We start from the raw sequence: 27,721 nt of genomic DNA on the forward strand, positions 1-27,721 counted from the left end.
CATTTTCTGTTCTAAGATAGACATTACAGGAGTTACCTCTATGACACTTCCTTTTGTCAGGTAGAAGTGTGAATTTACAATTTACTTGAGAAAATAATTCCTTAAAAAATTACCAAACTACTAGTATATCTTAGTTCCTAAAGCCACATGCTCAAGCATCGTAAGAGTCTCATTTACAAAATCTAATGTCTGTTTAATTCTACATCAGCTTTCCACAGGTTAGGGTTTAGAATGCAGCGCCGGATGCCAAAAGAACATAACTAATTTGAAATTATACACTTATCAAATAACCTCTGTATCTATCTTAAGAAAATGACTCTTTAAAAATGAGATGTGAACAAGTCCTCCTCTTCAAAGTAGAGGGATTTCCAGCTTAGCTCAAAGAAAACAACTATAATTAAGCAAAACTTAATTAAAAAAAAAACATTAACTTGGAGAATGTCCCAGGAGTAAAGTCTGGTGCAATAATCAGAGGTGCAATAAGAACAAGATGTACAGAGCTGAGAAGGACATCTGTCCACCTGACTCAATTCCTGCAGTGGGCAGCATTTCAGGATTTAATTCAATTCAAACCCGCTAACAGTATAATACTTAGAAGAAAAATTAGCAGCAAATATATTAACAAATCCTCCCATTATAAAACCTAGTTAAATGAATCTAATCAGTAAGTATGAAGGTGGTGTATATATTTATAACTAAGCCCTTCTTCTGGCAGGGGAATGACAGAAATTTCTTAATGAGAGTGATTGCTTGGTGGCCCATCTATGCATCTTTTGAAATTGCATCACAGAGACTGGTGCTTCTTCGAATGATACTTTTCCTTTATCTTGCTAATCAAAACTCACCTTTCTCTTTTAGTGAAATTGAGTTATGTTAATTTATGAAGGAAAAAAAAATCTTTGGGAGGGAGGAGAGGGTTTATATCACCTTTGAAGGACAGCAGTTCCGTCCTGGTTAGCCACCAGCATCACTGGCAAACATTAGACTGAAATCAGAATGATAAGTTAGAAAATATCTGTGAATCCACTCAAGATTTTTTAGTTAGAAAAACTGGAAGGTTTCCATTAAATAGGAAAGGTGATAAATATAAATCTTTCCCTTTTACTTATCACAAGTGGAAATTAATGGCTTAAAATATTTCCTTCTTTCTAATGGACTAAATGAATGAGTCTGGAAAAAAATTCAAACACTAAACTTCTAAGGAAATTTGTTAATTATTCCCTTTCTGCTTGTCTTATGACATGAACGAAAACTGTGAATGTATTAGAAAATACAATATTCTTAAAATTGCCTTCTGGTCTTTGCAAATCTCTGAATTTATCAGTATTAAGATAACATGTACGTTCCCCATAAAATTCCTTCTGTATGAGGGGTAAGTACGTCCACAACTCTACAGAAAGGCCCGCGTCGTCAGGCTGACATCCTTGCACACTTAACATCTTCAGAGAGGTCAGTTTTCAAGTCACAGTAAAGCAAGATATTTAAAATTGTGAACACACCGTTAAGTGCCCAATCTGGGCCTCAAACCTAATAATTAGTACTCCTCAAATTTAATGAGTGGCTGAAAAGACTAATGTCTGACAACAGAGAAAGTATTTCCAGTGACTTCCTACACCTTCACATTCAGGGTGGTCTTTTCATCTCACCATCCCTGAGCTCCGTATCTTCCTATAAACTGCTGACAGTTTGCTACCAGCATGACGCAGCAGGCCTGCTCATCCCAATCAATTACCCCCAAATAATGTCCTTCCCTCTTAGTCCAAAATCTCTCTCGCTCATCTCTCATCCCCTTAGGAGACCATCCCACATATCAATTGATTAATACATTCTGTAGCATTCTAGTTAAAATGATTAATTTTAATTCCCAATGCCATTATCTTTTTTTTTTTTCTATTCCAGAAAACATTCTTATCTTTTTCGGTGTCAAATGAACACTTCCATGCTAGGCACTGTGGTTCCCACGGATACATATTTCTGTACAGTGGCAGAATGAGTAGAGTGAGATCGAGACTTTTCCTGGTGATATTTACCTTTCTCTAGTGAAGTCCTTGCAGAGCTGCCAGCCTGTTTCACCTTCATTGTAAGTAATTCTCTAGGTTAGCAAAGCAAGCGCCAGAGTATCAAGTTGAGTAAAATCTGTACTTTCTTTTGTCTGCCTGTCTTTTGTTAAGACAGTCTGCTTATTGCATATTTAGGTATCAAACAGCCATTTTTCTTTTTGGAAAGTCAGAAATACTTCTGTTTGACTGCATCAGAAAATTTAGGGGCATCCAGTTAAAAGACTGTAACTTCCGTATTATTTTAATAATTCTTTTTAAGTCAACTAGAAAAAGGTCTGCAACCTTAAAAATTTATATTTATTTATCATTTTCATTTATATGTCACATACCAGAAAACAACACTTAATCGGACAAAAACCCTATCGCATTTTTTGTCATAACTCTCTTTCCCTATCATTATAATATCTTTAACATTAGTAAATATTTTGCATGTTACTGCCAAATAAACAAGCCAGGCCTAATGACAGAAGAGTCTACACACAAAGTAGTTTAAAGTTTTCATGTTGGTTCTTTGGGTCTATTAGGATAGAAAAATGTGGATGTTACTAAAACCAGGTGTATGCAACTAGAGAGGTAACCAAGGTTTTAACACTATCCTAGACATCTGAAAGAGAGAAGGATTAAAATGTTTAATGCATTCTTTTTGCCATTTTAACTAATTTACATGAACAAGAAACATTTTCTATTAAAGCAAAAGAAAGAATGATTTCCTATATTAATCATTTTACATGTGAATTTTCTTCCCCTACCAAGATAGACAGGACTTATTCCTGAACACTTCAAAAGAAGATTATACTAACTGAGAGAACCACTTCCAAATGGAACCCAACCTTACCAGAATCCCACCTACAGACAATAGATGGTTTGTAGGGCTGGCCTTTATGTAGATCCTGGGATGAGATGTTTCATGGCTGCAGGCTGGCTTCTAGAATCCAACAGTCCCCACTGGTTTAGGAGAACAAAACCCAAGGAATGAACTTCAAAATGAATTTAACAAGTTGGAGGGGGAAGAAAGCAGTAAATACAGAGCAGTTCTAAAAGAAAGTGGGTAAGAAAGTGACAGAGGTAGAGGAGGGAATAAGAAAGGTAGTTGCAGAAGCAGGTAACTTTTATACCAGAGGGAGGAAGAGTTTTGAGTTCTGTGAAGATTAGGCAGCCTTCTCCTGAGGAAGATTTTAAGGATAGGATAGGGCACTTATCTTTGGCAGTTTGGGTGAAGTCGTGTCAGGGCAGAGGACAAACTATATAACTTTTGAGGATCATTTAGTGATATTGTTTGCAAGATGAGAAATTGAAATTCAGCCAATTTTTTAGCACGTTGGTGGGTGAAATTCTCCCCAGTATCAGAGTTAATCAGGATATTATATATTTAACAAATATCTTTTGAGCAACTTCGATGTTCCAGGCACTGCTCTAGGTTCTTGGGATATACCAGATAACAAAACAAACAGTGATTCTTGCCCTTATGGGCAGACTCTGTGCTGAATGCTATTACCTTATTTAATTTTTTCAATAACCCTAGGAGATAAACATTATCAGCTCTATTCCTTAGAAAAAGAAACTAAGGAGACGGACCTTGCTTGAAAACTCACTGGCCTTAAAATTTGGTTGCACTCTCGAGTCTGAACTTTTAGCCACCACACCATCCAGATTTCCTGGAAAATGGGATTGGATTTTTTAGTTGAAAATGAGATGCACATTTCAAATGCTGGCTGGCTTCCTATGTAAGAGCAAAAGGATCAAAACTTAAATATATATGGTATATAAATCCATGCCTACATCACTCAAAGCAAATAAAAAGCAGGTACATAAGTAATTAGCTGAATGTTATAACCTCTAATAATTGAATAAAAGTATCAGATATATGAGGAGTGAATATTTCATCTACGTGATCTGAAATCAGATGAAAACACCAAATTACTTTCACTTCCACAGAGGTGAAATCTTCCATGGAGATGCCTGTTTAAAATCCATCTTTAGCATTGACTGGTGAAAACAATTTGTTGACACCATTTCTTTCCTTCTTTACTGCTAATGTGTGTTTAAAATTATATATCCCAGGGAGGATGGGCCAAGGATTATTGAAATAAGCTCAAGTTTCTTTGTATTCCACACTGACTGAACCATAGGAAATGTATGTTTCCTTCTTTATAGAGGTAACAATGTATACAGTATGTGTCTGACTGTAAGCAAATTTAGTCCTTTAACTTTACATGGTCCTTCTTCCTAGAGACAACTGAAGTCTAGACTCTCCCTCTTGCCCATGTTGCTGGATAGACCTCCCTATCTCAGGCCTGGGGTAGTTGAATGACTTTCTAATCTTTCTTAAAGTAGAGCCAGAAATGTTTCCTTAACTGGGAATGTATTTATTTGGGGTCTTCAATTTTGGGTACCTGGCAGTCATGATGGTGCCTGCTGCCAACTGTCATAAAAGGAAGCTCTGGAGGGAAACTCTTTCTGAAAGAGGCTCAGATTTCTAAAAATCTCTTCAATGTAGGATATATACAACAGCCACTTAAATGGTATTAGCAGAATACTAATTCTACTTATGTCCTGTGTTTTCATTCCAAATGAGGTATTTTTTAGTTATAAAGTTTTCTTTCCTTTGCATTTTCAAGAAGAATGCTTATTTTTTGTTCTGGGTATTCGGTCTTAAAGATACGTAGCACCTCTAAACATCTTAAAGCCCCCTTTCAATAATTATATCAATAGTTCAAAGCCGGCAGATTACTTTTTCTATTCAGACAACCATGTATTAGGTAGTGCCAGGCCAGCCCTCAACATGTCCATCAGTTTCCCATCTTTATGAATTATCTGAACCTCTCTGTGATATTCAGTGATAGTCTAGCTAAGACTGACAAGTCTGGGCTTCTAACATCAAATCTGGATTGGAGTGTTTATTCATAAGGCAAAGGGGCAAGTCTGAGAGGTTAGTTCACACTCTCAGTTACACAGAACTTTTCTTCTTCCTTAAGCTTTAAACATAAAATTAATTTTGAAAATACTGTAGAGATAGTATTCCATTGCTTGCTGAATCTTATACCATTATAACTCTATTTTTATGTGCTGGTATACAATGAGATATAAATATGAGAATTTCAGCAACTGTCTTGCAGGGTTAAGCTGTGCTTCTGACTGATTTTGAAAATTGTGCTTGTGTGGTAAAATTCCTCCAAAGAAAATTTCATTGGCCCTGAATGACAGCATAATAATTTTTCTTTGATATCCATGACTAACAACTCCCTGAAAACAGAAGTAGACATATGTTATGCCCAATTTAGTACCTAATAGTTGGGACTTTAAAAAACAAAACAAAATTTTCTTGAGCAAGTTTTTGGGGGATTAAATATGAATTAAAACTTCCAGTGAAAGATTTCCAGATGCCCCTGCTTTCCATTTTGATTACGTTTTAGTTCCATACTGACTTGGCAAAAAAAAAAAAAAAAAAAAAAAATGCACTTACTTTACCTTATGTACTTTTACAGGCAACAACTTTGACATTTTAAACTTAGTGACATTTCCGAAGGTAGCATGCACATTGTAAATCAGGATGAAGGGAGATTTAAGCTGACAGCCTGAGATTAAGTAAAAGCAAGCAGTTGATAATAGTCATGTTTATTGCAGCAATATCTTGAGAACTTAAGTTTAGTGGCATTTGAGGTGTTTCAAACTATCAGTACCTTGGCTTCTACACCTCACCCTGCTGCGCAGAAGGCAGAATGGGGCTGAGTGAAGCATCCACTCTGGTAACTGCCAATTCAAAGTAGGTTTATGGTTTGGCCATAGATAAACTTTGGCAAAAGCACTTGTAGAGCTTTCTGGTCATTATTTATCCTTAAAGTCAATTTCACCAATCAATAAAAATGAATTATTTATCCAGGAATAGATAAAGCTCTTTAATACCCTCACGACATTGACATAGAAGGTCAGATATTCCTTGTTTGGGATTCTGCATTCCTTTTGTGCTTAAATGAATCAAATTTTTTTTTTCATTGTGTTCTCAATTTTTTCATGCATGTAACACTGGGTTTGTTTTGAAATTATGCAGTATTATTTGAAACAATATTTATTTCAACTCATGTCACTGTAGTTTGTTAATAATTTGCTCAACTGATAATTAAACTATGTATGTTAAAGCAATAAAACTGAAAGAACTGTTTATGCATTTGGCATTTATCTTTGGTGGTATGTGTCTTGAGTGGGAACAAAAAAGGGAAGGTAATGAATTGCTGAGTAGTCTAACCACTAGTCTAGGTATTACCTTCATTCCTACTCTCTTTCACTTATATGTACTACAATTTGGGAGGGTACTTTCACAAACTACCGTATGAACACAAGTAACATAGACCATATGGGATAGAATTAAATTTTCAGTTTAAGTGGCATTTTTTTGTTCAATATGGACATTAAGTTTTTAAAATAATGTCTGTGTAGTTAAAGAACTGTTCTCTAGCTTAAGACTTTATGAAAAGAACCAATAATTTTTCTAAGACTGAACACATACTACAGGGTGGGCACGGAATACCATTGGCTCTACTGATGTTTCTGCTTCTGATCCTCAAGTTTACAGAGACAGTAACTAGTGTCAAGGACGGGATTTGAAAACTCCTAATTCTCCGTGTTACTCTTCCAAAACCATCACTGCCGCCTTAGATAAATGAAAGTCACTGATGAGGAAAAGCCATGGGCTGTTTCTCACTCATTTGTTTATTCAACAGTCAAAAATATTTCTTGAGGGACTGTTATATGCAAAGGTGCTATGGGTGACAGAAAGAAGCATGAATGTTTTGGAATCAAGACATGGACTCATCAAGTTAATTAAATAGCAGAGGAAGGGAAATAAAAATGCAGCTCGTGGCAATCTCACCCAGGGTACAAGAAAGCAATGCAAGTTTCAGGACTCAAGGGGGACCTTTATAGAGGTTTTAATAGGAGAGTAGAGTTCAGCAGGATGAAGGAAGATAACATTCCAGGAGGATGGACATGACCCAAGTCACAAACACAGGAATGAGAACGTCACACATGGAGGTCAGCTGGCTGAAGCAAAGAGTTCTAGATGACCCCATTGGGATAGGAGCTCAGAAAGACACGAATGGGTTAAGTCACAGAGGATCTCAGTGTCAGGCAAAGGTGCTAAAGCTTTAATCTGTAAATGGGGACAATACTCGTATCTCCTAGCAAACAAGTTCTCTGATACAAGCAGAGTTGTAAGATGACTAGTTAGACAGTGAAATGCAGGGTTGGTATTCAGAGTAAGGAAAGTGAACAGGAAACATCAGTTGCAATAATCCTGTGTGATATAAACAAGTGCCTGGGCGAAATGATAGCATTAGGAATTAAAAGAGTATTTTCAAAATAAACTATAAAGTATCAAACATAAACAATCACAGGTTTTAAGTTCTATCTAAAACGTGGATACATTTTGCATTCTACTATTTAATATATCCTTATTTATTTTAATAAAGTATATTTTACTATAAAGGCAATTTAACATTTTCCTGTCAAATAGCGATAGTGAAGTAGGTGGCACCGTGTTTATCCTGTGACTTCACGTGGCCTCTGAGATCCGCTGGGATGGCTGTATCTGATTTAAGAGATGCAGAAACAGCCCAGGTGTGGGACTCTTTGTGTGGCAAGATGGCCCCATGGTGAAAAGCATGGCCTCTGGCATTGCCTTACCACATCTGCACCATGGCTCCATCATTTTTAGCAGCAGCCTTTCTTGGGCAAGTTGCTAAACCTTTCATTATCCTGAAATTCTCATTTGTAAGAGAGAGATGACGTTTCAGAGTTCGACTGACGAAACAATGATGTGTTTTACAATCAACGTCCCTCATATTCAATGAAATGAGACAGAACCTACCACACAGGATGGCTATGAGTATTGAATGAACGAATGTAAGTAAAGTACTTTTGAAGGATGCCTGGCACAAGGTAAACACAATATAAAATTTAACCATTATTATTATGTATACAATTTATAAGCTTCAAGATTAAACACACACAGAACAGGTTTCTGAAAGCTTCTTATAGGAGGGCCAGGGAGAAAGAAAAGCCTGGAGCAGGAGAGCATAGCATGCCAGGGAATGGCAGAGAGTAGCTGACATATTCATCCAGCCAACAGGTACGTATACCCGTGGGCTGGATATTTTTCTAGGTGCTGGGGATGACTAGGTACTGGTCAGTAAAAACAATCTTCCTTCATCAAGGATTTAAAGATGAGCAGAGACACTAGGAGTTAATTAAATAACGGGTCCAAAAGTGTAAAACTATCTTTGACAATGGCCACAGAAGAGACACACAGGTGCCACGAGGCTAAAATGAAGGGCTTTTGGCAGAATTAGGACAATCAGGAAAGGCTGGTCTGAGGAAGTGAGCCTTAAGCTGAAATCAAAGGAATGAGTAGAGTTTCAGCAGGTGAAGCGGGATGGGAAGAGTGTTGAAAACAGAGTTAATAGTAGGTGCAAAGCTCCTGTCTGTGGGCCGGGGCCCCCGCGCACAGCGTGTGAAAGCAGGCTAGTGGAGAACGTGCAGGTTGGTTTGGGGGGACAGGAAGTCAGAGACGCAGCCAGGTTCCAGGTGGAAATGGTGGGGGAGACAATGAAGGGCCAAGACAAATCCTGCCCTCAGGATTCCCCAAAGGGCCAGCAAGGCAAGAGCCCGGCTCCGTGGCTGCGCTCCTCAAGGAAGCTCAGCCGTCGCTCAGAGCCCCTGTTCCAGCCCCAGGCCGCTGGCCCTCATGGCACCTTGACATGGGAGGGAGGGAGAGTATGTATGACCCTAGGCTGCATTCTTACAAATGGACGAAGTACATGGGCTTCTATTTCTGCCATCCATTTTACTGAATATGACGGAAATACTTCAAACCAAATAGAAGGCACAACTCCTCAGCTACAAATTGTCTGTGTGAGTCACAGCCTCCGCTCTGGACCCCTTCCTGTGCTCAGGGCTCTGTCCTGTCTAAACCATCTCCCCATCTCACCCCTGCACAAGGGCTCTTCCTCTCGCAGGTGGGTTAGAAATGGGATTTCCAGTCCCTCTGTGAAAATGACACATGACGGGAGGAATTCGAGGTCAAGTTATTCATCCTTAGGAAGAATTTACAATGGGAGGTCCAAAAGGGAATGGCTCCTTTGTCATTTATTATGAGGTATTTTAGAGGAAAAGAGACGAGAGAGAGGGAGGAAGAGGAGGAGAAGATGCAGGAAATTTGTAATTACATATATATACATAATAAGCTCCATTTATATACATATAATCCTTCTATATATAACGTCCATCATATACGTAAAACATCATTTCTATATGCATAGATATTAAAATCTCCATTAGTTCATATATAGATACATATATATATACACACACACACCCCCATCTGTGTATGTATGATCTCCATTGATCACTAAAGTGAAGATATCAAATAGCTCATAGATACCTGGTTAGTACCTGGTTAGAGGGTCTATCCTGGATGGGCTTTCACTGGAGTAGACAGGAAGACGATCAGATGAGACAGGTGCTTTCCCCACAGGGACTCTGAGGAAGGGCTGTACAATGGTTAGAAGTGAGAACTCTGAGTGTGACAACCCAAGTTTAAATTATTTCATATCTCTGTACCTATGTTACCTCATCTGTAAATTGGGTACTTATTGCTTAGATTTGTAAAAGAATTAAACAAATAATATATATAAAAGCACTTAAAACAATGCTTTATATATAGAAAGCTCTATACATCCATTAACGTTTCCCATTATTTTTTAAATTAATTTTTATAGGAGTACGGCTGCTTTACAATGTTGTGTTAGCCTCCACTGCACAGCAAAATGAATCAGCTATACACATAGATATCCCCTCCCTTTTGGACTTCCCTCCCATTTAGGTTACCATAGCACTAGGTGAATTCCCTGTGCTATACAGCATGTGCCCATCAGTTGTCCATTTCATACATAATATCAATAATGTATATATGTCAATCCCAGTCTCCCAATTCCTCCTACCCCACCCCTTTCCCCCTTGGTACCCACACATTTGTTCTCTACATCTGTGTCTCTATTTCTGCTTTGCAACTAAGATCATCTATACCATTTTTCTAGATTCCACATATATGCATTATTATGACATTTGCTTTTCTCTTTCTGACTTACTTCACTCTGTATAACAGTCTCTAGGTCCATCCACCTCTCTACAAATGACCCTATTTCATTCCTTTTTACATCTGAATAATATTCCATTGTATATATATACCACATCGTCTTTACCCGTTCCTCTGTCGATGAACATTTAGGTTGCTTCCATGTCCTGGCTATTGTAAACAGTGCTGCTATGAACATTGGGGTGTGTGTGATTTTTTGAATTATGGTTTTCTCTGGGTATATGCCCAGTAGTGGGATTGCTGGGTCATATGGTAGTTCTATTTTTAGTTTTTTAAGGAACCTCCATACTGTTTTCAACAGTGGCGGTATCAATTTACATTCCCACCAACAGTGCAAGAGGATTCCCTTTTCTCCACACCCTCTCCAGCATTTATTGTTTGTAGTTTTGTTTTTTTTTTTTTTTGCGGTATGCAGGCCTCTCACTGTTGTGGCCTCTCCCTTTGCGGAGCACGGGCTCTGGACACGCAGGCTCAGCAGCCATGGCTCACGGGCCTAGCCGCTCCACGGCATGTGGGATCTTCCCGGACTGGGGCACGAACCCGTGTCCACTGCATTGGCAGGCGGACTCTCAACCACTGCGCCACCAGGGAAGCCCTGTTTGTAGATTTTTTGATGATAGCCATTCTGACCAGTGTGAGGTGATACCTCATTATAGTTTTGATTTACATTTCTCTAATAGTGATGTTGAGCATCTTTTCATGTGTTTGTTGGCCATCTGTATGTCTTCTCTGGAGAAATGTTTATTTAGGTCTTCCACCCATTTTTTGATTGGGTAGTTTGTTTTTTTGATATTGAGCTGTATGACCTGCTTATATATTTTGAAGATTAATGCTTTGTCAGTTGCTTCATTTGCAAATGTTTTCTCCCATTCTGAGGGTTGTCTTTTCATCTTGTTTATGATCCCCTTTGCTGTGCAAAAGCTTTTAAGTTTTATTAGGTCCCATTTGTTTATTTTTGTTTTAATTTTCATTACTCTAGGAGGTGGATCAAAAAAGATGTTGCTGTGGTTTATGTCAAAGAGGGTTCTGCCTATGCTTTCCTCTAAGAGTTTTATAGTGTCTGGCCTTACATTTAGGTCTTTAATCCATTTTGACTTTATTTTTGTGTATGGTGTTAGGGAGTGTTCTAATTTCTTTCTTTTACATGTAGCTGTCCAGTTTTCCAGCACCACTTATTGAAGAGGCTGTCTTTTCTCCATTGTATATTCTTGTCTCCTTTGTCATAACTTTTCCCATTATTGTGGCTCAACCACAGGTACCATTCAGTGTTCACGGAATGTTAATTGAACAAATGAGTAAATGGATTAAATTAAATTCCAGCTGCAGGGTCTGTATATAAATGACACTTTTAAATAACTGGTGCCGTTGAGAATGAAATAGCCAATTCTAGAGACATGTTTTTCCCCATCACATCAAGACATAAGGAGAAAACACAATTCATGTACCATTAGAGCTTTTAACATGAGATCTCATAATTTTTCTCAGATATGCCGAGATCTGGCAAAAAGGGTGGGAAGCGGTAGAGCCGTGGAAGCATCTCTATTTACTAGAACACGTTTAAGTTGTAAATCACATTATAGCAAGAAAATAATTTCAGTGGGTTTTACTAGCCAGGAACATGGTGATTGCAGAGGCCTCTGTGGAAGTCCATGCCCCTGAAACACTGATTTCACATTCCATGTTCCCAACCCAAATCCATTTTTCCTGGTCAGAATGAGCCTGTTAGAGACTTAGCAAAAACCACTGACTGTGAAGAAAATAGTAATCTCTCTTTCACCATTCCAAAAAATCATCGTTTTATTCCATTGATTGAAAATTATATGTGGCTATATTCTTGATCACCAATATTCAAGTCATATGCTTTCCTCACTAGGTTCTTAAGAGGGTCATCGAAAGACTATATGTGGAAGTGCTTTGGGAAAAGTGTAGTCTTCACTTACTATAAATCTGATGAGAGAGTCAAATCTGCGTAAAAGAGCATCACAGTCTAAATGTCCTTTTTAGCCACACAGCCCTGTTTTCAAATAATGTCTTGTGTGACCTCAGTGTGAATGAGAGATGCAACGTAAAGCTGCTTGAGTTCAAAACAGAAAGTCTTCACACCTTGGGTCTTCCAACCCATGTTTCCTCAGAGGCAAGAGGATTCTGAGAAGATAAGAAACCCCAGATGTAGGCTAGGACCTGTAACCTGACAGCTATCTGCCTTCATTTATATTTCACTTTGCTTGAGTTATAAGCAATTTGAATTTGAATTCCTTTAAGTTCAAACAAACCTCAGTCCTATCAACTCACTACTTACAATTGTCTTGCCCAAGGATGATGCTAATATTTATCAATATATTTGAATTTGGGCCCTTTTGTAGACCTTTTATGATTCTTAATGCTTTTAACTGGAATTCCCTTTAGATTGGCTGCTTTCTATTTTTTCCTTCCAGAAAGGACTCAAAAGAAGGAAGAAGATAAGACTGAATGGAAATCCAGATCTACTTGGACAGAAATGGTGCAGAAGCAGAGGAAAATCCAGGGGGTACACCTGCTCACTAAGACTGTTCAAGGACTAGTCTGTCTTCAGCACCTTGGTTGAGAGAAAACTAAAGATAACCATAGGGCAACCTGTGATCCAGCTAGGTTCCAGAAAAGATTCTATCCCTTACCAGTAACAAAACTTACCTCTAAATTTTATTCTCTTATTGTTCCTTTACCAACCATCATCTCCTGAGGAATTCAGGACATTAGATGCTAGAACAACATGGAAATCTTTGTACTGACTTTCCTCATTGCTTTTATCCTAAAGCTTTGGGGGGAATAGGTGGGTGGGTAATGTTTGTTGAGTACCTACCATATGGTAGACAGAATGACAGACCTTTACATATTTTATTTGATCTTCATACTAATATCGTTATCTCCAATTTACTGAGGTTCCTGGACTAACTTGACTAAGACACACATCTAATATGTATCAAGACAAGGATTTAAATTCCCTTCTCTTTGGCTCCAAAGGTCATGATTTTCTTGCCACCGAAGTATGTGTATCTTCCTGGTCCCTTAGCACAAACACTCCCCAAACTAATTTCAGATCTCCTCTTGCCATCTCTCAATACCCATTTTCCCAATCAACTCTTTTATTTCTTTTCATATCAGTCACTTCTTTACTTTCTACTTGTATGGGTATTTTCCTTCATTTTGACAATTAGCATCTAAATGCCTCTTGATATTTAGGGTTTTCACACTTTCAGCGTCTGATTTGACATGGGAAAAGCATCTCTCTTTAAAGAGCGAGTTGCCAGGCACTTGCTTATGAGACTTTCCTGCAGTTAGGCCCTGGCATTATCTTTGGCTACAGCACTCGATACATGCATTCTGGTCTTTGCCTCAGGAGCTAAATGCAGCAAAAACCAAGGGCTTAGGTGGTTGCTTCCTGGCAGAGGTAGTGAAGGGAGAAGAATTTTCCACATCAGCCCAGGTTTGAGATGTGGTTCTGGCCATTTCTCCTGGTATTCCAGCTCTCCCATTGATTTTAGCTGCCCAATATACTTACAATAAACTTGTCAATATTTTTAGGCTTAATCCATCCTAAGTCAGTTTCTGTTTCTTAAAATGTTTAACTTGGGAGAGAGAGGAGATGAAGATGGCAGAAGAGGAAAAGGTGCTTAAAATGTTTAACTTGGGAGAGAGAGGAGATGAAGATGGCAGAAGAGGAAAAGGTGGAACTCACCTCCCCATAGGAACATATCAAAAATACATCTGCATATGGAACAAATCCCACTGGAAACTGGCAGAAAAACTCTGTACACCAAGGTTATAAGAAGGATCCACACACAATCAGTAGGAACGGAAGAGAAGCAATCATGTCAGGACCTGTGCCCCTGTGAGGGGACACAGAGGAAAAGGGAGATTACACAGGTGGAGATCCTCCCTAGGGAATGGACGGTTCCAGCCACATTTGGGCACCCCAGTCCTGGGGTCCAACACAGGGAAGGCTAGTCCCCTTGGCTGCCTGGAGGGTCAGTGGGGCTAACAGGAGGGCTGTGGGAATCCTGGACTCCACTCACGAGGAGCACACATGAGTTGGTTTGCTCCCAAGACAGGACAAAGAGGACAGATTGAAACCGCTGAGGAGGCTGACTGGTTTCCCATGACATCCCCAGCGCGAGCCCTAACCCGAGCCAAGGGAATGCTCCAGCCTGTTTACTTCACATCACAGCTCTACGACTAAGGAAAAGCGCTGGACCACGTGACACAGAGGCAGCGCAAATCTGAAGCAGCATCTGAGCAGGGCTGGGGCAGCCACTACCGGTGCTTGCACAAGCAGTGCATCAGAAGTAGCCCAAACTCTGTCCGTGGCCAAACCGCCACAGCCTGTGCCTCGATACATACAAAGAGCCCACATGGGCCCTGCCTGCACTGCAGTGCAGCTCCAAACCAGGGCAGGGGTAGTAGAGGCAAAGACGAGAGGTCAACTGTGAGGGACAAAGGAGACTCAGACCCAAAGTAGCACCTGAGTGGAGCAGGTCATAGGCAGCTGACCCAGGCACTGGCACTTGCATAGGCAGTGCATCACATGCAGCTCAGACTTCTGTATGTGGTCGGAGCACCACAGCCCATGCCCCAACACATACCAAGTGCTTCCATGGGCCCCACTTGCCCCAGCACTTCTCCCCTATGGGGGAAGTTTGCTGGTGCTAGCAGCGGGGAGATCACACACTTAAAGAGAACAGAGAAAGTTTAGACCTGTTATTCAGGGCTTCTGCTCCAGCAACGAGGGATGGGCCCCTGCCCCCGATAGGGTGATGATGGCCACTGAGCAGAGGAGGGGAAGCCCCAGCTGGCATCTGGTTCAAGCCCTGGCTCCCCCTTCTCCAACCTCACCTCCCACCAAGATGATAGCTGCCAGCAAAACAGCAAAGACATGGCTTACGTTCACATCAAATCCAACTCTCCCACCAAAGCCACACGACACACACAGACTGTACAGGGAGGCTCCCACATAAGGGCACACCTTCAAGAGCTCAAACAGGGAACTGTTTCACCAAATTTTCTAGAGACAAAAAAGTTGAACAAAATGAGAAGAAAGAGAAATTGGTCTCATTTGAAAAAGCGAAAGAAGAACCCCTGAAAAAACAAATAATGAGAAATAATGTATCAGATAAAGAATTCAAAGCATTAGTAAAAAGAATGCTAACTGAATTAGCAAAAAGAATAGAGGAACACAGTGGAATTTTAATCAGTCAGAATTGAAGAATACAATAACTGAAATAAAAAATACACGAGAAAGGATTAATACCAGAGAAGGTGATACAGATTAATGCATAAGTGATCCAGAAGACAGAATAATGGAAATCATCCAATCAGAACAGCAAAAGGAATTTTTTTTAATGAGATCAATTTAAGAGATCTCTGGAACAACAGCAAGTATACCAACATTTACATTATAGGGGTCCCAGAAGGTGAAGAGAGAGAGAAGGGGATTGAAAATATATTTGATGAAAATATGGCTGAAAATTTCATAAAACTTTAGAAGAAAACAGCTATGCAATCCAGGAAGCACAGAGGATCCCAAACAAGATGAGTCCAAACAGATCCACACAAAGGCATATCGTACTTAAAATAACAAAAGTTAAAGATACAGAGAATTTAAAGGCAGCAAGAGAAAAACAAAGAGTCATATATAAAGGAACCACCATAAGGCTATAAGCTGATTTTTCTGCAGAAACTTTGCAGGCTGGAAGGGACAGGCATCATTATTGCAAGTGCTAAAAGGGAAAAACCTGGTTTTCCTGTGGGACACGGTGGTGGCGGTTGGGTCGGAAGAGTGAGCGACTCTTCGGCTAGTTTTTCCTGCTTGTTTTCTCCTCCCTTTTTTTTGTCGGTAGAGCGTAGTTATGGGTCACAAGAAGAAGCAGGAGCTGAAGCCATGGTGCTGGTATTGTAATAGAGATTTTGATGATGAGAAGATCCTTATACAGCACCAAAAAGCAAAGCATTTTAAATGTCATATATGTCATAAGAAACTGTATACAGGACCTGGCTTAGCTATTCATTGCATGCAGGTGCATAAAGAGACAATAGATGCAGTACCAAATGCAATACCTGGGAGAACAGACATAGAGTTGGAAATATATGGTATGGAAAGTATTCCAAAAAAAAGACATGGATGAAAGAAGATGACTTCTTGAACAGAAAACACAAGCAGAGAGTCAAAAAAAGAAGGAACCGGAGGATTATGATGAATATGATGATGATGACTCTGCAGCTTCAACTTCATTTCAACCACAGCCTGTTCAACCTCAACAAGGTTATATCCCCCCAATGGCACAACCAGGACTACCACCAGCTCCAGGAGCACCGGGAATGCCACCTGGAATGATGCCAATGGGTGGAATGATGCCACCTGGACCAGGAATACCACCTCTGATGCCTGGTATGCCACCAGGTACGCCCCCTCCTGTTCCATGTCCTGGAATTCCTCCAATGACTCAAGCACAGGCTGTTTCAGCGCCAGATATTCTTTACAGACCACCTACACCAACAGCAACAGTTCCAGCTCCACAGCCTCCAGTTACTAAGCCTCTTTTCCCCAGTGTGAGACAGGCTCAGGCAGCTGTCCAAGGGCCTGTTGGTACAGATTTCAAGCCCTTAAATAGTACCCCAGCAACAACTACAGAACCCCCAAAGCCTACATTCCCTGCATATACACAGTCTACAGCTTCAACCACTAGTACAACAAATAGCACTGCAGCTAAACCAGCAGCTTCAATAACAAGTAAGCCTGCTACACTTATGACGACCAGTGCAACCAGTAAGTTGATCCATCCAGATGAGGATATATTGCTGGAAGAGAGAAGAGCACAGTTACCTAAATATCAACGTAATCTTCCTCGACCAGGAGAGGCTCCCATTGGTAATCCACCCATTGGACCAATTGGAGGTATGAGGCCACCACAGCCAGGCATCCCACAGCAACAAGGAATGAGACCCCCAATGCCACCTCATGGTCAGTATGGTGGTCATCATCAAGGCATGCCAGGTTATCTTCCTGGTGCTATGCTGCCGTATGGGCAGGGACTGCCAATGGTGCCCCCTTACCAAGGTGGGCCTCCTCAACCTCCGATAGGAATGAGACCTTCTGTAATGTTGCAAGGTGGCTGTTACTGATCTTACTTCATCCAGTCTAATAGGTTTGGAGATTAAACCTTTTCTCAACTTGTGCTGTTTATATAGACAAGCTTCTGTCAATAAGGCTTCATTGTGACTTTAACAAACATTATCTTCCCACATATCAGGAACTATTGGACATTTATTTTACATGCGAAAATTTATTTGGAAATAATAAAGCAGGAACTTTTCCTGAAGTTGCAATTAAAAAAAAATAAAAATAAAAGGGAAAAATCTGCAACCTAGGATACTCTACCCAGCAAAATTATCATTTAGAACTAAAGGAGACATAAACTTCTCAGACAAGCAAAAACTAAAAGAGTTAATCAATGTTAAACCTACTTTAGAGAAAAGTTAAAGGGTCTTCTCTAAGTGGAAAATAAAAGGCATTAACAAGAAGAAGGAATCCACAGGAACAGAAAAATCCCACTAGTAAAGAAAAACATATAGTAAAGCTGAGGATTAACCACTTAAATAAGCTAGTACAAAGAACGAAAGAAAAAAATTGTAAAAGCAACTATAACTAAAATACATAGTAAAGGGATAAATTTGAAGATGTATAATATGACATCAAAAGCACAAAATGTGGGGAAGGGAAATAAAAAATGTAGATCTTATACTGCTTAAAAGAGACTCACTTCAGAACTAAAGACACACACAGACTAAAAGTAAGAGAATGGAAAAAGATATTTCACACAAATAGAAATGACAAGAAGTTAGGGATAGCGATATTCATCTCAGATAAAATAGACTAAAACAAAGTCTATAACAAAAGACAAAGAAGGGCATTATATGATGATAAAAGGATCAATACAAGAAGAGGATATTATACTCAATAACATATATGTACCCAATAGTGGAAGACTTATATATATAAAGCAAATACCAAAAGACAAAAAGGGAGAAGTTAACAGTTACATAATAATAGTGGGGGAATTCAACACCCCCACTGACATCAGTGGAAAGATTATCCAGACAGAAAATCAAAAAGGCAACTAAAGTTTTAGATGACACAATAGAGTGGACTGAATAGGTATTTGAGGACATTCCATCTAAAAACAGCAGAATACACATTCTTTTCAAGTGCAGATGGAACGTTCTCTAGGATAGATCACATGCTAGGCCTACCTATCATCTAAAGGAATTAGAAAAAGAAGAACAAACAAAGCCCAAACCCAGCAGAAGGGAGAAAAAATGAAGATTGGAAAGTAAATAAATACAGAAGTATTTTTAAAAATCAATGAAATCAAACCTTTGTTTTTCAAAAGACAAACAAAATAAACCTTTAGCCAGCCTAAAGAAGAAAAGAGAGAAAAGCCAAACAAAATAAGAAATAAAAGAGGAAAAATAACAACTGATGCCACAGAGGTACCAAAAAAACCATAAGGGATTACTACAAATAGTTATATGCCAACCAACTGGACAACCTAGAAGAAATGGACAAAGTTCTAGAAGTTGTACCACCTGCCAAGACTGAATCAGGAAGAAAGAGACAGTCTGAACAGACTGATAACTAGACATGAAATTGAATTAATAATTTAAAAGACTCGCAGAAAAAAAATAGTCCAGAGGAATTCTACCAACTTTATAAAGAAGAGCTAATAACTTTTAGTCTCAAACTATTCCAAAAAATTGAAGAGGGTGGGACACTCCCCAATTCAGTTTATGAGGCTACGTTACCTTGATTACAAGACCGGACGAAGGCACTACACAAAAGGAAATTACAGGCCAATATCTCTGATGAATACAGATGTAAAAATCCTCAACAAAATATTAGCAAACCAAATCCAGTGCTATATAAAAGGATCACATACCATATTCAAGTGGGATTTATTCTATAGATGGTTCAACACTCACAAATCAATCAAAGTGATACACCACATTAACAAATCTAAGGGAAAACTCACGACAGCATCCCAACAAATACAAGAAGAAAAAAAATGCATTTGTCGGAATTCAACATCCATTCACGATTAAAACTCTTATCAAAAAGACGCAGATGTAGAGAATGGACTTGAGGACCCAGGGAGGGGGAAGGGTCAACTGGGACGAAGTGAGAGAGTGGCATTGATATATATACACTACCCAATGTAAAATAGCTAGCTAGTGGGAAGCAGCCGCATAGCACAGGGAGATCAGCTCCGTGCTTTGTGACCACCTAGAGGGGTGGGCTAGGGAGGATGGGAGGGAGACACAAAGGGGAGGGGATATGGGGATATATGTATATGTATAGCTGATTCACTTTGTTATACAGCAGTAACTAACACAACATTGTAAAGCAATTATACTCCAATAAATATGTTTAAAAAAAATAAACTCTCATGAAGATGGGTAAAGAGGGAACATATCTCAGTATAATGAAAGCCATTTATGACAAACTCATAGCTGATATCATACTCAACAGTGAAAAGCTGAAAGCCTTTCTTCTAAAATCAGGAACAAAACAAAGACGCATATTCTCTCCACTTCCACTTAACATAGTGTTGTATTTCCTTGCCACAGAAATCAAACAAGAAAAAGAAATAAATACTATCCAAATTGGAAGGGAAGAAAACTGTCAATATTTGCAGATGACATGATACTCTATATCAAAAACCCTAAAGTATCTACCAGAACACTATTAGAATAAATGCCTTCAGTAAAATTGAGGATACAAGATTAATTATACAGAAATCTGTTGGTTTCTATAACTAAAAATGAACTATCAGAAAGAGAATGAAAGAAAACAATCTCATATAAAATTACATCAAAAAGAATAGAATATCCGGGAATAAACTTAACCAAAGAGGTGAAAGACATACTCTGAAAACTATGAAGTATCGATGAAGGAGTTTGAAAATTATACAAAGAAATGGAAAGATACACTGTGCTCTTAGATTGGAAGAATTAATGTTGTTAAAAATATCCATACTACCAAAGCTATCTACAGATGTAATGCAATCCCTATCAAAATATCCAGAACATTTTTTCATAGAACTATAAAAAAAAATCTTAAAATTGATATGGAATGACAAAAGACCCTGAATGTCAAAACAATCTTGAGAAAAAAGAACAAAGCTGGAGGTATAACCCTTCCTGACTTCTGAATATATTTGAAAGTTACAGTAACCAAACCAGTATGGTACTGGCACAAAAAGAGACACATAGATCAATGGAACAGAATAGAGAGACCAGAAATAAACCCACACACCTACGGTCAATTAATCTATGACAAAGGAGGCAAGAATATACAATGGAGAAAAGACAGCCTCTCAGCAAGTGGTGCTGGGAAAGCCGGACAGCCGCATGTAAATCAATGAGTTTAAAACATTTCCTCATACCATATACAAAATAAACTCAAAATGGATTACAGGCCTAAATGTAAGACCCGAAACCATAAAACTTCTAGACGAGAACATAGTCAGAACACTCTGACATAAATTATGGCTATATTTCTCTGTGGTGTACAATATATCTTTGTTGCTTATATGTTTTATACAGTGTTTGTATCTCTTAATCCCACACCCCTATCTTGCCCCTCACCCCTTCTCTCTTCCCATTGGTAACCACTAGTTTGTTCTCTATATCTGTGAGTCTGTTTCTGTTTTGTTATATACATGTTTGTTTTACTTTTTAGATTCCACATGTAAGTGATAACAGAGTATGTCTTTTTCTGGCAGACATAATAATTTTATATGGATTATAACCTATGGAAAGACTGAATCACTATGTTGTACACTGAAACAAATATAATATTGTAAATCAACTATACTTCCTTAAAAAAAAGAAAAAAATGCAAAAAAATGAAAGATAAAAAACCTTTTAACTTAGATAGGGAGAGTATTTTTATAGTCACAGCAGTCACTCAGTGGTAGTTATCCATCACAAAACTCCAAGTAAACATACATCACATTTGCAGAAGTACATACATCCAAAGACAAACACAGCATGCTGGAAGTCACCAGCTGATAAATAAGCACCTTAACTTCACTGCCTATACTCACAGAATGTTAGATGCCTACATCATAGTGCTATTTTAAAGTTACATCAGCTCAATACACAAAAGATTATTGTGGTCCATTTTTTTTTTTCTGTGTGAATACTGCTAACCTTTAAGCCCTTACCAGTCCCATTTCCTTTACTAACAATCTCAACCACCTAATTTTCATAACCTACAGAGTCACATGCCATGAAAAACTCTCTACTTTGGCCTCCTTCCCATACTTTCTCTTCCCCTGCCTTTATGTGTGACCCTTTATATCATAACTTAGTGATTCCTCTTAAAAACCCTACTCCAAGCTCACCTCCACTAGAACTCCATTTCTGATTTTTTTTCCTAAACTCGAGATATTTTCCTAGACTTGGGATAAGTGATAAGTTATAAAGCAATGAACATTTATTGTTTCTTTCTGTACAAGTATCATACATCCCCATCTTACCGAAGTTGTAAGTTGTCATTTGACTTACTTTGGTAATAGAATGAGAGCGCCAATGACATGTGTTGTTTCCAGGTAGAAATTTTAAGAAAAAGCCTGCTGTGTTTCACCATGTTTCTTTGTTTCTTGGGGTTTTATTTTTTTGGCTGTGTCGTGTGGCTTGTGGGATCTTAGTTCCCCGACCAGGAATTGAACCTGTGCCCTCGGCAGTGAAACTGTGGAGTCCTAACCACTGGAACTCCAGGAAATTCCCCACCATGTTTCTTTTAACACAAGCCCAGCCATATTCCAGATAAGGGCTTCCTCCTCAAGTTGGATACTAGAATGAAGACAACATGTAGAAGTGTGTGTGTGTGTGTGTATATATATATATATATATATACATACATACACACACACACATACATATACATAAGTTGACCTTTGAACACCGCCAGAGTTAGGGCAACCCACCCTCTGCACAGTCAAAACTCTGTGTATAACTCTATAGTTGACCCTCCATATCCATGGTTCCACATCTGCAGATTCAACTAACCAGGGATCATGTAATACACATTTATTGAAAAAAAATTTGCACAAAAGTGGACCTATGCAGTCCAAACCTCTGTTGTTCCAGGGTCAACAGGATAAATACCCTGAACAAGAAATGATCCTTTGCTGTTATAGGTCTGATATTTTAGCTTCATTCATTACCTAACTAGTCCCTATAGTTTCAAGTGATGAATGCCAAAGTGCTTCAATGCTCAAGAAAGACAAAAGTGTAGTCAAACAAATAAAACCACAGAAAAAAAGGATTTCTTATTGACATAAAAACAAAGATGTAAAATTGTAAGGCAAAAAGCAAGGTATGAAAAGAGAGGGAAAGTAAATATTACAGAGAAATGCTGAAAAGGGAAAACAATGCCACCCAGAAAATACTCATTAGTTAATATGAGATCCATGCTAATGACAATTAAATTTACTTTCATATTGTTTTAAAATTAAAAGTGAATTGTAAATAAATCTAATTGTTAGAACAGAAGAGATGGCAGTTGTTTTCTTCATTACTGTTCAAGCAAGCTGGGTTCTCAAAAAATATTTAGAGATGAATTATTTCTCTGGCATGATCAGGCTCTGCCTTGACAAGTATTGAGGTTTTAAAAAAACTGTTTCTCAGAAAGCTATTTGTGACTTTATTATGTATTTTTCCTTTTTTGTGGGAGCTTTTTGTGTGTTTGGCTGGTTTTTTGGAGGGGCAAACTATGGAATGGACAAGAAATACAACTGTTCCTATAGTAATTAAGTAAGCAGAGAGAAGGAGTAAAAGTCTTAAATCTCAGATCGCTAAGGAAGTATGTATCAACTTCCACCAAAAGCAGAATGTAGAAGAAAATGTATAAGCGAGTGAAGGTGAGGATCCAACAGGAATTTCTAAAGGAAGGAAAAAGTAAAAGAGTCTGTTTTCACTTTATTTTAAGAATAAGGCCCTATTCAACTAGCTATTCTTTCTACTTTGTTTAAATAAGAAAATTGGTAGTCCAAACACAAGAATTCATGATCTCTTTCAGTATGAAACTTTAGCTTTTCCACATTTTTCCTGATTAACATTGCTCATTATAAAATGTATAAAAAATGGAAAATTGGGAAAAAAAGAAGTAAATGACTTTACCACACATAGATAACTTCTGATAACATGTTGGTCTATAGTCTTCAAATGGCTTCTTTATTTCCTTCCTCCTTTCTACTCCATTCATCGAAGAAAAATGGCTGTATATAATCTTTTATAATCACCATTTTTTCTTTAACAAAAATCATGGAAAATATTTAATATATAATAGAGATTTACAGTATCAATTTATATAACTGCATAAGTTATTATATATTTAAAATATAATCTATAGATTGTCTTGCCCTAGGATTTTGGAAAGAAATGATTAAATTGCAAAGAGGCAGATGTATTCATCCATTATGTTTCTAAGTAGTTGTTTGAATGTATTTTGAGGACAGTCCAGTCATGGTTCTCCTTCTACCTAGTATTAGGAACACAAGGAAAAACTGAGCAAATATGTTGTTTCAATCATTTATTCATTTATTCTTTCATTCGAGGAAAGTTTATTGAGTGCCTTCTGTTTGTTGTGTACTATTCTAGGTGTTAGGGATAATAAATATCATTACTTATTTGCAATAAATAAAACAATACAAACAAAAAGTTCTACTTTCATGTGGTGATCAGGTAGAGACAGACAATATCAAATATTGTAAATGGTGATGTTTGGGAGGGAAGACAAGAAAGTAGGGGAGAGAGCTATGTCTCTCTGAGAGAACAGTATTCTAGGAAAATGAAAAAGCAATGCAAAGGCTCTGAAATAGAAGTTATTTGAAATGCAAGCCAGTAAGTCTGAGGAGGAATGAGTGAGAAAAGTAGAAGGAGATGAGGTCAAGGAGGTTAGACTATACTGGGCCTTGCAGGACTTTGGATTAAGAAAGAAATTACTGAAGGGTTTTGAAGATGAAAAATTCCCTAATCTGGCTTATAGTAAAAGAATCTCTGTGACTACTGGGTTGAAAACAAACTGAATGGAGATAATGGCAGAAGCAGAAAGACAAGTTCAAGGATTAATGCTATATCCACATTAAACATTATAGCGTTTGGACAGGTGAGAAAAGAGGTGAGCCGACCAGATTTCATGATGGATCACTGTACATTGTGAATAAAGCACATACGGCAACGATCATCTCAAGGGCTTTGGCCTAAGCATCCAGAAGGTAGAACTGCCCGTTTGCTGCTTTCAAAAAGACAATAGGAGAAGAATGCTTCAGGATGAAGATCAGTAGTTCAGATGACTACCTGCGGTCTGAAGTACGGTTTGGGCTAGAAACAGAAATGTGATATTCATCAAAATATAGATAAAATTTAATATATTGTGACAGGATGAGTCTCCCAAAGAAACAGACGTAGGTAGAGAATGTAGAATCTTCAATCCACCACCTTGGAAGCTGTAGCGATGAACCAAAACCAATAAAAATTATAGCCAGTGAGAGTAACAACAAAACAAGAAATCGTGTTGTTCTGAAAGCCAAATGAACAAAGTGTTCCAAACAGGGAAAAATAATCCAATGTGTTAATGTTGTTAACAGATTAAAAATATGACTACTGAGAATAGACAAGACCATGTAATAATGTGAAGACATTAACTAAACCAACATGATTTGAGCACGTGCTGAATTACTATGAAAGACCCAGGCATGGATAATATCTGGTTCTTGCTCTTGAAAATCTCAAAATTGAGAGCTGTGAATTGATACATAGGGTAAAATGTGATGGAAATTGGTAGAAAGTGAGGAAACAAAGCTGTCGCTCAACCTAGGAAAGAATGTGTAATTCCTAATAGATTGGTTCGAGAAACCTATATTAAAATACTGAATTATCAGGAGGGATGAAGATGGTAGAAAAGGAAGGCAAGAAACTTACCTCCTCCCATGAACACGTCAAAGATACATCTACATGTGGAACAATTCTCACTGAAAACTAACAGGAGACTGGAAAAAGACTCCCATACAATCAAGGCTATAAGAAGGATGCACAGAGAATCAGTAGGAAGGGAAGAGAAGCAGTCAGGTGAGGACATGTGCCCCTAAGAAGGGACACAGAGGAAAAGGAAGATTACATGGGTGGAGACCCTCTTTGGGGAGGGTTCAAGCCATATATTGGGCGCCCCAGAACTAGGGTCCAACACAGGGCAGACGAGCCCCTTGGTTGGTTGGAGGGCCACTGGAATAGCAGGTGGGCTCTGGGAAGCCTGGATTCCACTCGTAAGGAGCACGTGCTTGCTTGCATCCTTACTAGCGAGTCAGGTAGTGGATAGAAGCCTGCATGAGTGGCTGTTCAGTTTCCTGCAACCACCCCGGGGCATACATCAGCCTGAGCTGAGCAAATTCTCCAACCCGGCTTGGGAATGCTGCTGTGAGATACAGATACGGCTGGTCCCAAAGTGGTGTCTGAGCAGAGCGGGAGCTGGCACTTACACAGGCAGCTCATCAGAAGCATCCCTATTTCCGTCTGTGGCCAGACCTCCACAGCCTGCACCCTGACACACTGAGAGCCCACACAGGCCCAGCCTAACATGCAGCATGGCCCACACTAGGGCAAGAACAGTACCAGAGGCTGGGGGGAAGAGTCCAGCTGAGAAAAACAAAAGAGACTCAGGCCCAAGGTGGCATCTGAGAAGGGTGGAGGCAGCCATGGCTGGTACTTACACAGGCAGCATATCAGAAGCAATCCAGATTTTCGTCCCAGGCTGGATTGCCAAAGCCTGCACCCAGACACAAGCTGAGTGCCCACGCGAGCCCTACTGCTCCAGCACTGCCCCTATGGTGTGGAGGTGCAGGTACTTGGAGGGGGGAAACGTACCATAAAAGGGACCTGACACTCAGGGATTCTGCTGCAGTAACTTGAGACCTGCCCACGTCCCCTGATAGGGCTATGACAGCCAGCAAGCAAAGGAGAAGTTTGTGCTCACACCTGGCTCCAGCCAAACCCTTGCATCACCAGCCCCACTGCCTACCAAGGAGATAGCCACCAGCACACCCTGAAGAAAGACATGACTCGTGTCCAAATCAAATTCAGCTCTTAAAACCAACGGGCACACACAGACTGGATAGGGAAGCTCCCACATAAGAACACCCCATGAGACCACAATAGGTTAGTATTTCACATAACTTTATAAAGAAAGAGAAAATTAAGGAAAATGAGAAGTCAGAGGAACTTATCTCAAATGAAACACCATGAGAAAATCCCTGAAAAATAACTAACTAAACAGAAATAAACAATTTAGCAGATAAAAAATTCAAAGCATCAGTAATAAGAATGCTAGCTGATTTAGGGAAAAGAATAGATGAACACAGGGAGATGTCAACCAGGAACTAGAATACATAAAAAAGAACCAGTCAGAAATGAAGAATACTATAACTGAAATGAAAAACACACTAGAATAAATTAATAGCAAACTAGGTGATATAGAAGAATGCATAGATGATCTGGAAGACAATAATGAAAATCACTCAATCAGAACAGCAAAAAGAAAAACATAGTTAAAAAATGAGAATAAATTCAAATAATTTTATAAGGTTGAAATAAATTAACCTTTACCCAGGCTCACCTAGAATAAGACAGAGAAGACCCAAATAAAATAAGAAATGAACAAGGAGAAATAACAATCAATATCACAGAGATGTAAAAAATCATAATAGAAAACTATAAACAGTTATATTCCAACAAACTGGACAACCTAGAAGATATGGACAAGTTTCTAGAAACATACAGTCTGACAACTGAATCAAGAAGAAAAACACAATTTGAAAAGAGTGATCACTAGAAATGAAACTGAATTTGCAATTTTAAAAATTCCCAGCAAACAAAAGTCCAAGACCAGATGGCTTCACAGACGAATTCTACCAAAGAAGAGCTAATACCTATCATTCTTGAACTATTCCAAGAAAATTGAAGTGGAAGGAACATTCCCAAGCCCATTCTAGGTTGCCATAATTACCCTGATACCAAAATCAGACTAAGACACTACAAAAAAAAAAAAAATTATAGGCCGATTTCTCTGATGAATCTAGATGCAAAAATCCTAAACAAAATACTAGCAAACCAAATCCAGCAATACGTAAAAAGGATCATACACCATATTCAAGCAGGATTAATTCCAGGAATGAAAGGATAGTTCAAAATTTGCAAAAGCAATGTGATAGACCACACTAAAAAAAGGAAGGATAAAAATTACATGATCATCTCAGCAGATGCAGAAAAAGCATTTGATAAAATTCAACATCCATTCGTGGTAAAAAGTCTTATCAAAGTGGTTATACAGGGAACATACCTCAACATAATAGAGGCCATTTACGACAAACCCGCAACTAACATACTCAACTGGGAAAAGCTTAAAGCCTTTCCTCTAAAA

The 27,721-nt window shown here is 38.7% G+C and overlaps 2 protein-coding genes across 14 annotated transcripts in view; one reads left to right on the forward strand and one right to left on the reverse strand.

The window, feature by feature from the left end:
- The window catches only part of LOC307175034 (uncharacterized protein), a 527,231-nt gene that overhangs the window by 31,612 nt on the left and 467,898 nt on the right, over positions 1-27,721 (reverse strand). For 5 of the 13 annotated variants that reach the window (XM_079899803.1, XM_079899796.1, XM_079899801.1 and 2 more), the window contains one exon: positions 9,507-9,604. In XM_079899803.1, the coding sequence (XP_079755929.1) occupies positions 9,507-9,604 (98 nt within the window). Of the gene's footprint in view, positions 1-362; positions 5,636-9,495; positions 9,605-27,721 lie in introns of those variants that run through there. The other 8 variants (XM_079899797.1, XM_079899807.1, XM_079899806.1 and 5 more) reach the window with 8 other exon arrangements.
- LOC307175003 (BUB3-interacting and GLEBS motif-containing protein ZNF207-like) lies at positions 15,984-17,529 on the forward strand. Its single transcript, XM_079899725.1, is given in 3 exon segments — positions 15,984-16,349; positions 16,351-16,374; positions 16,378-17,529. Coding segments are annotated over 3 exon segments (1,269 nt in total). The 5' UTR covers positions 15,984-16,091; the 3' UTR covers positions 17,365-17,529.

This window comes from Stenella coeruleoalba (assembly GCF_951394435.1).
Source record: "Stenella coeruleoalba genome assembly, chromosome: 16".
In the NCBI taxonomy this organism is placed as follows: Eukaryota; Metazoa; Chordata; class Mammalia; order Artiodactyla; family Delphinidae; genus Stenella; species Stenella coeruleoalba.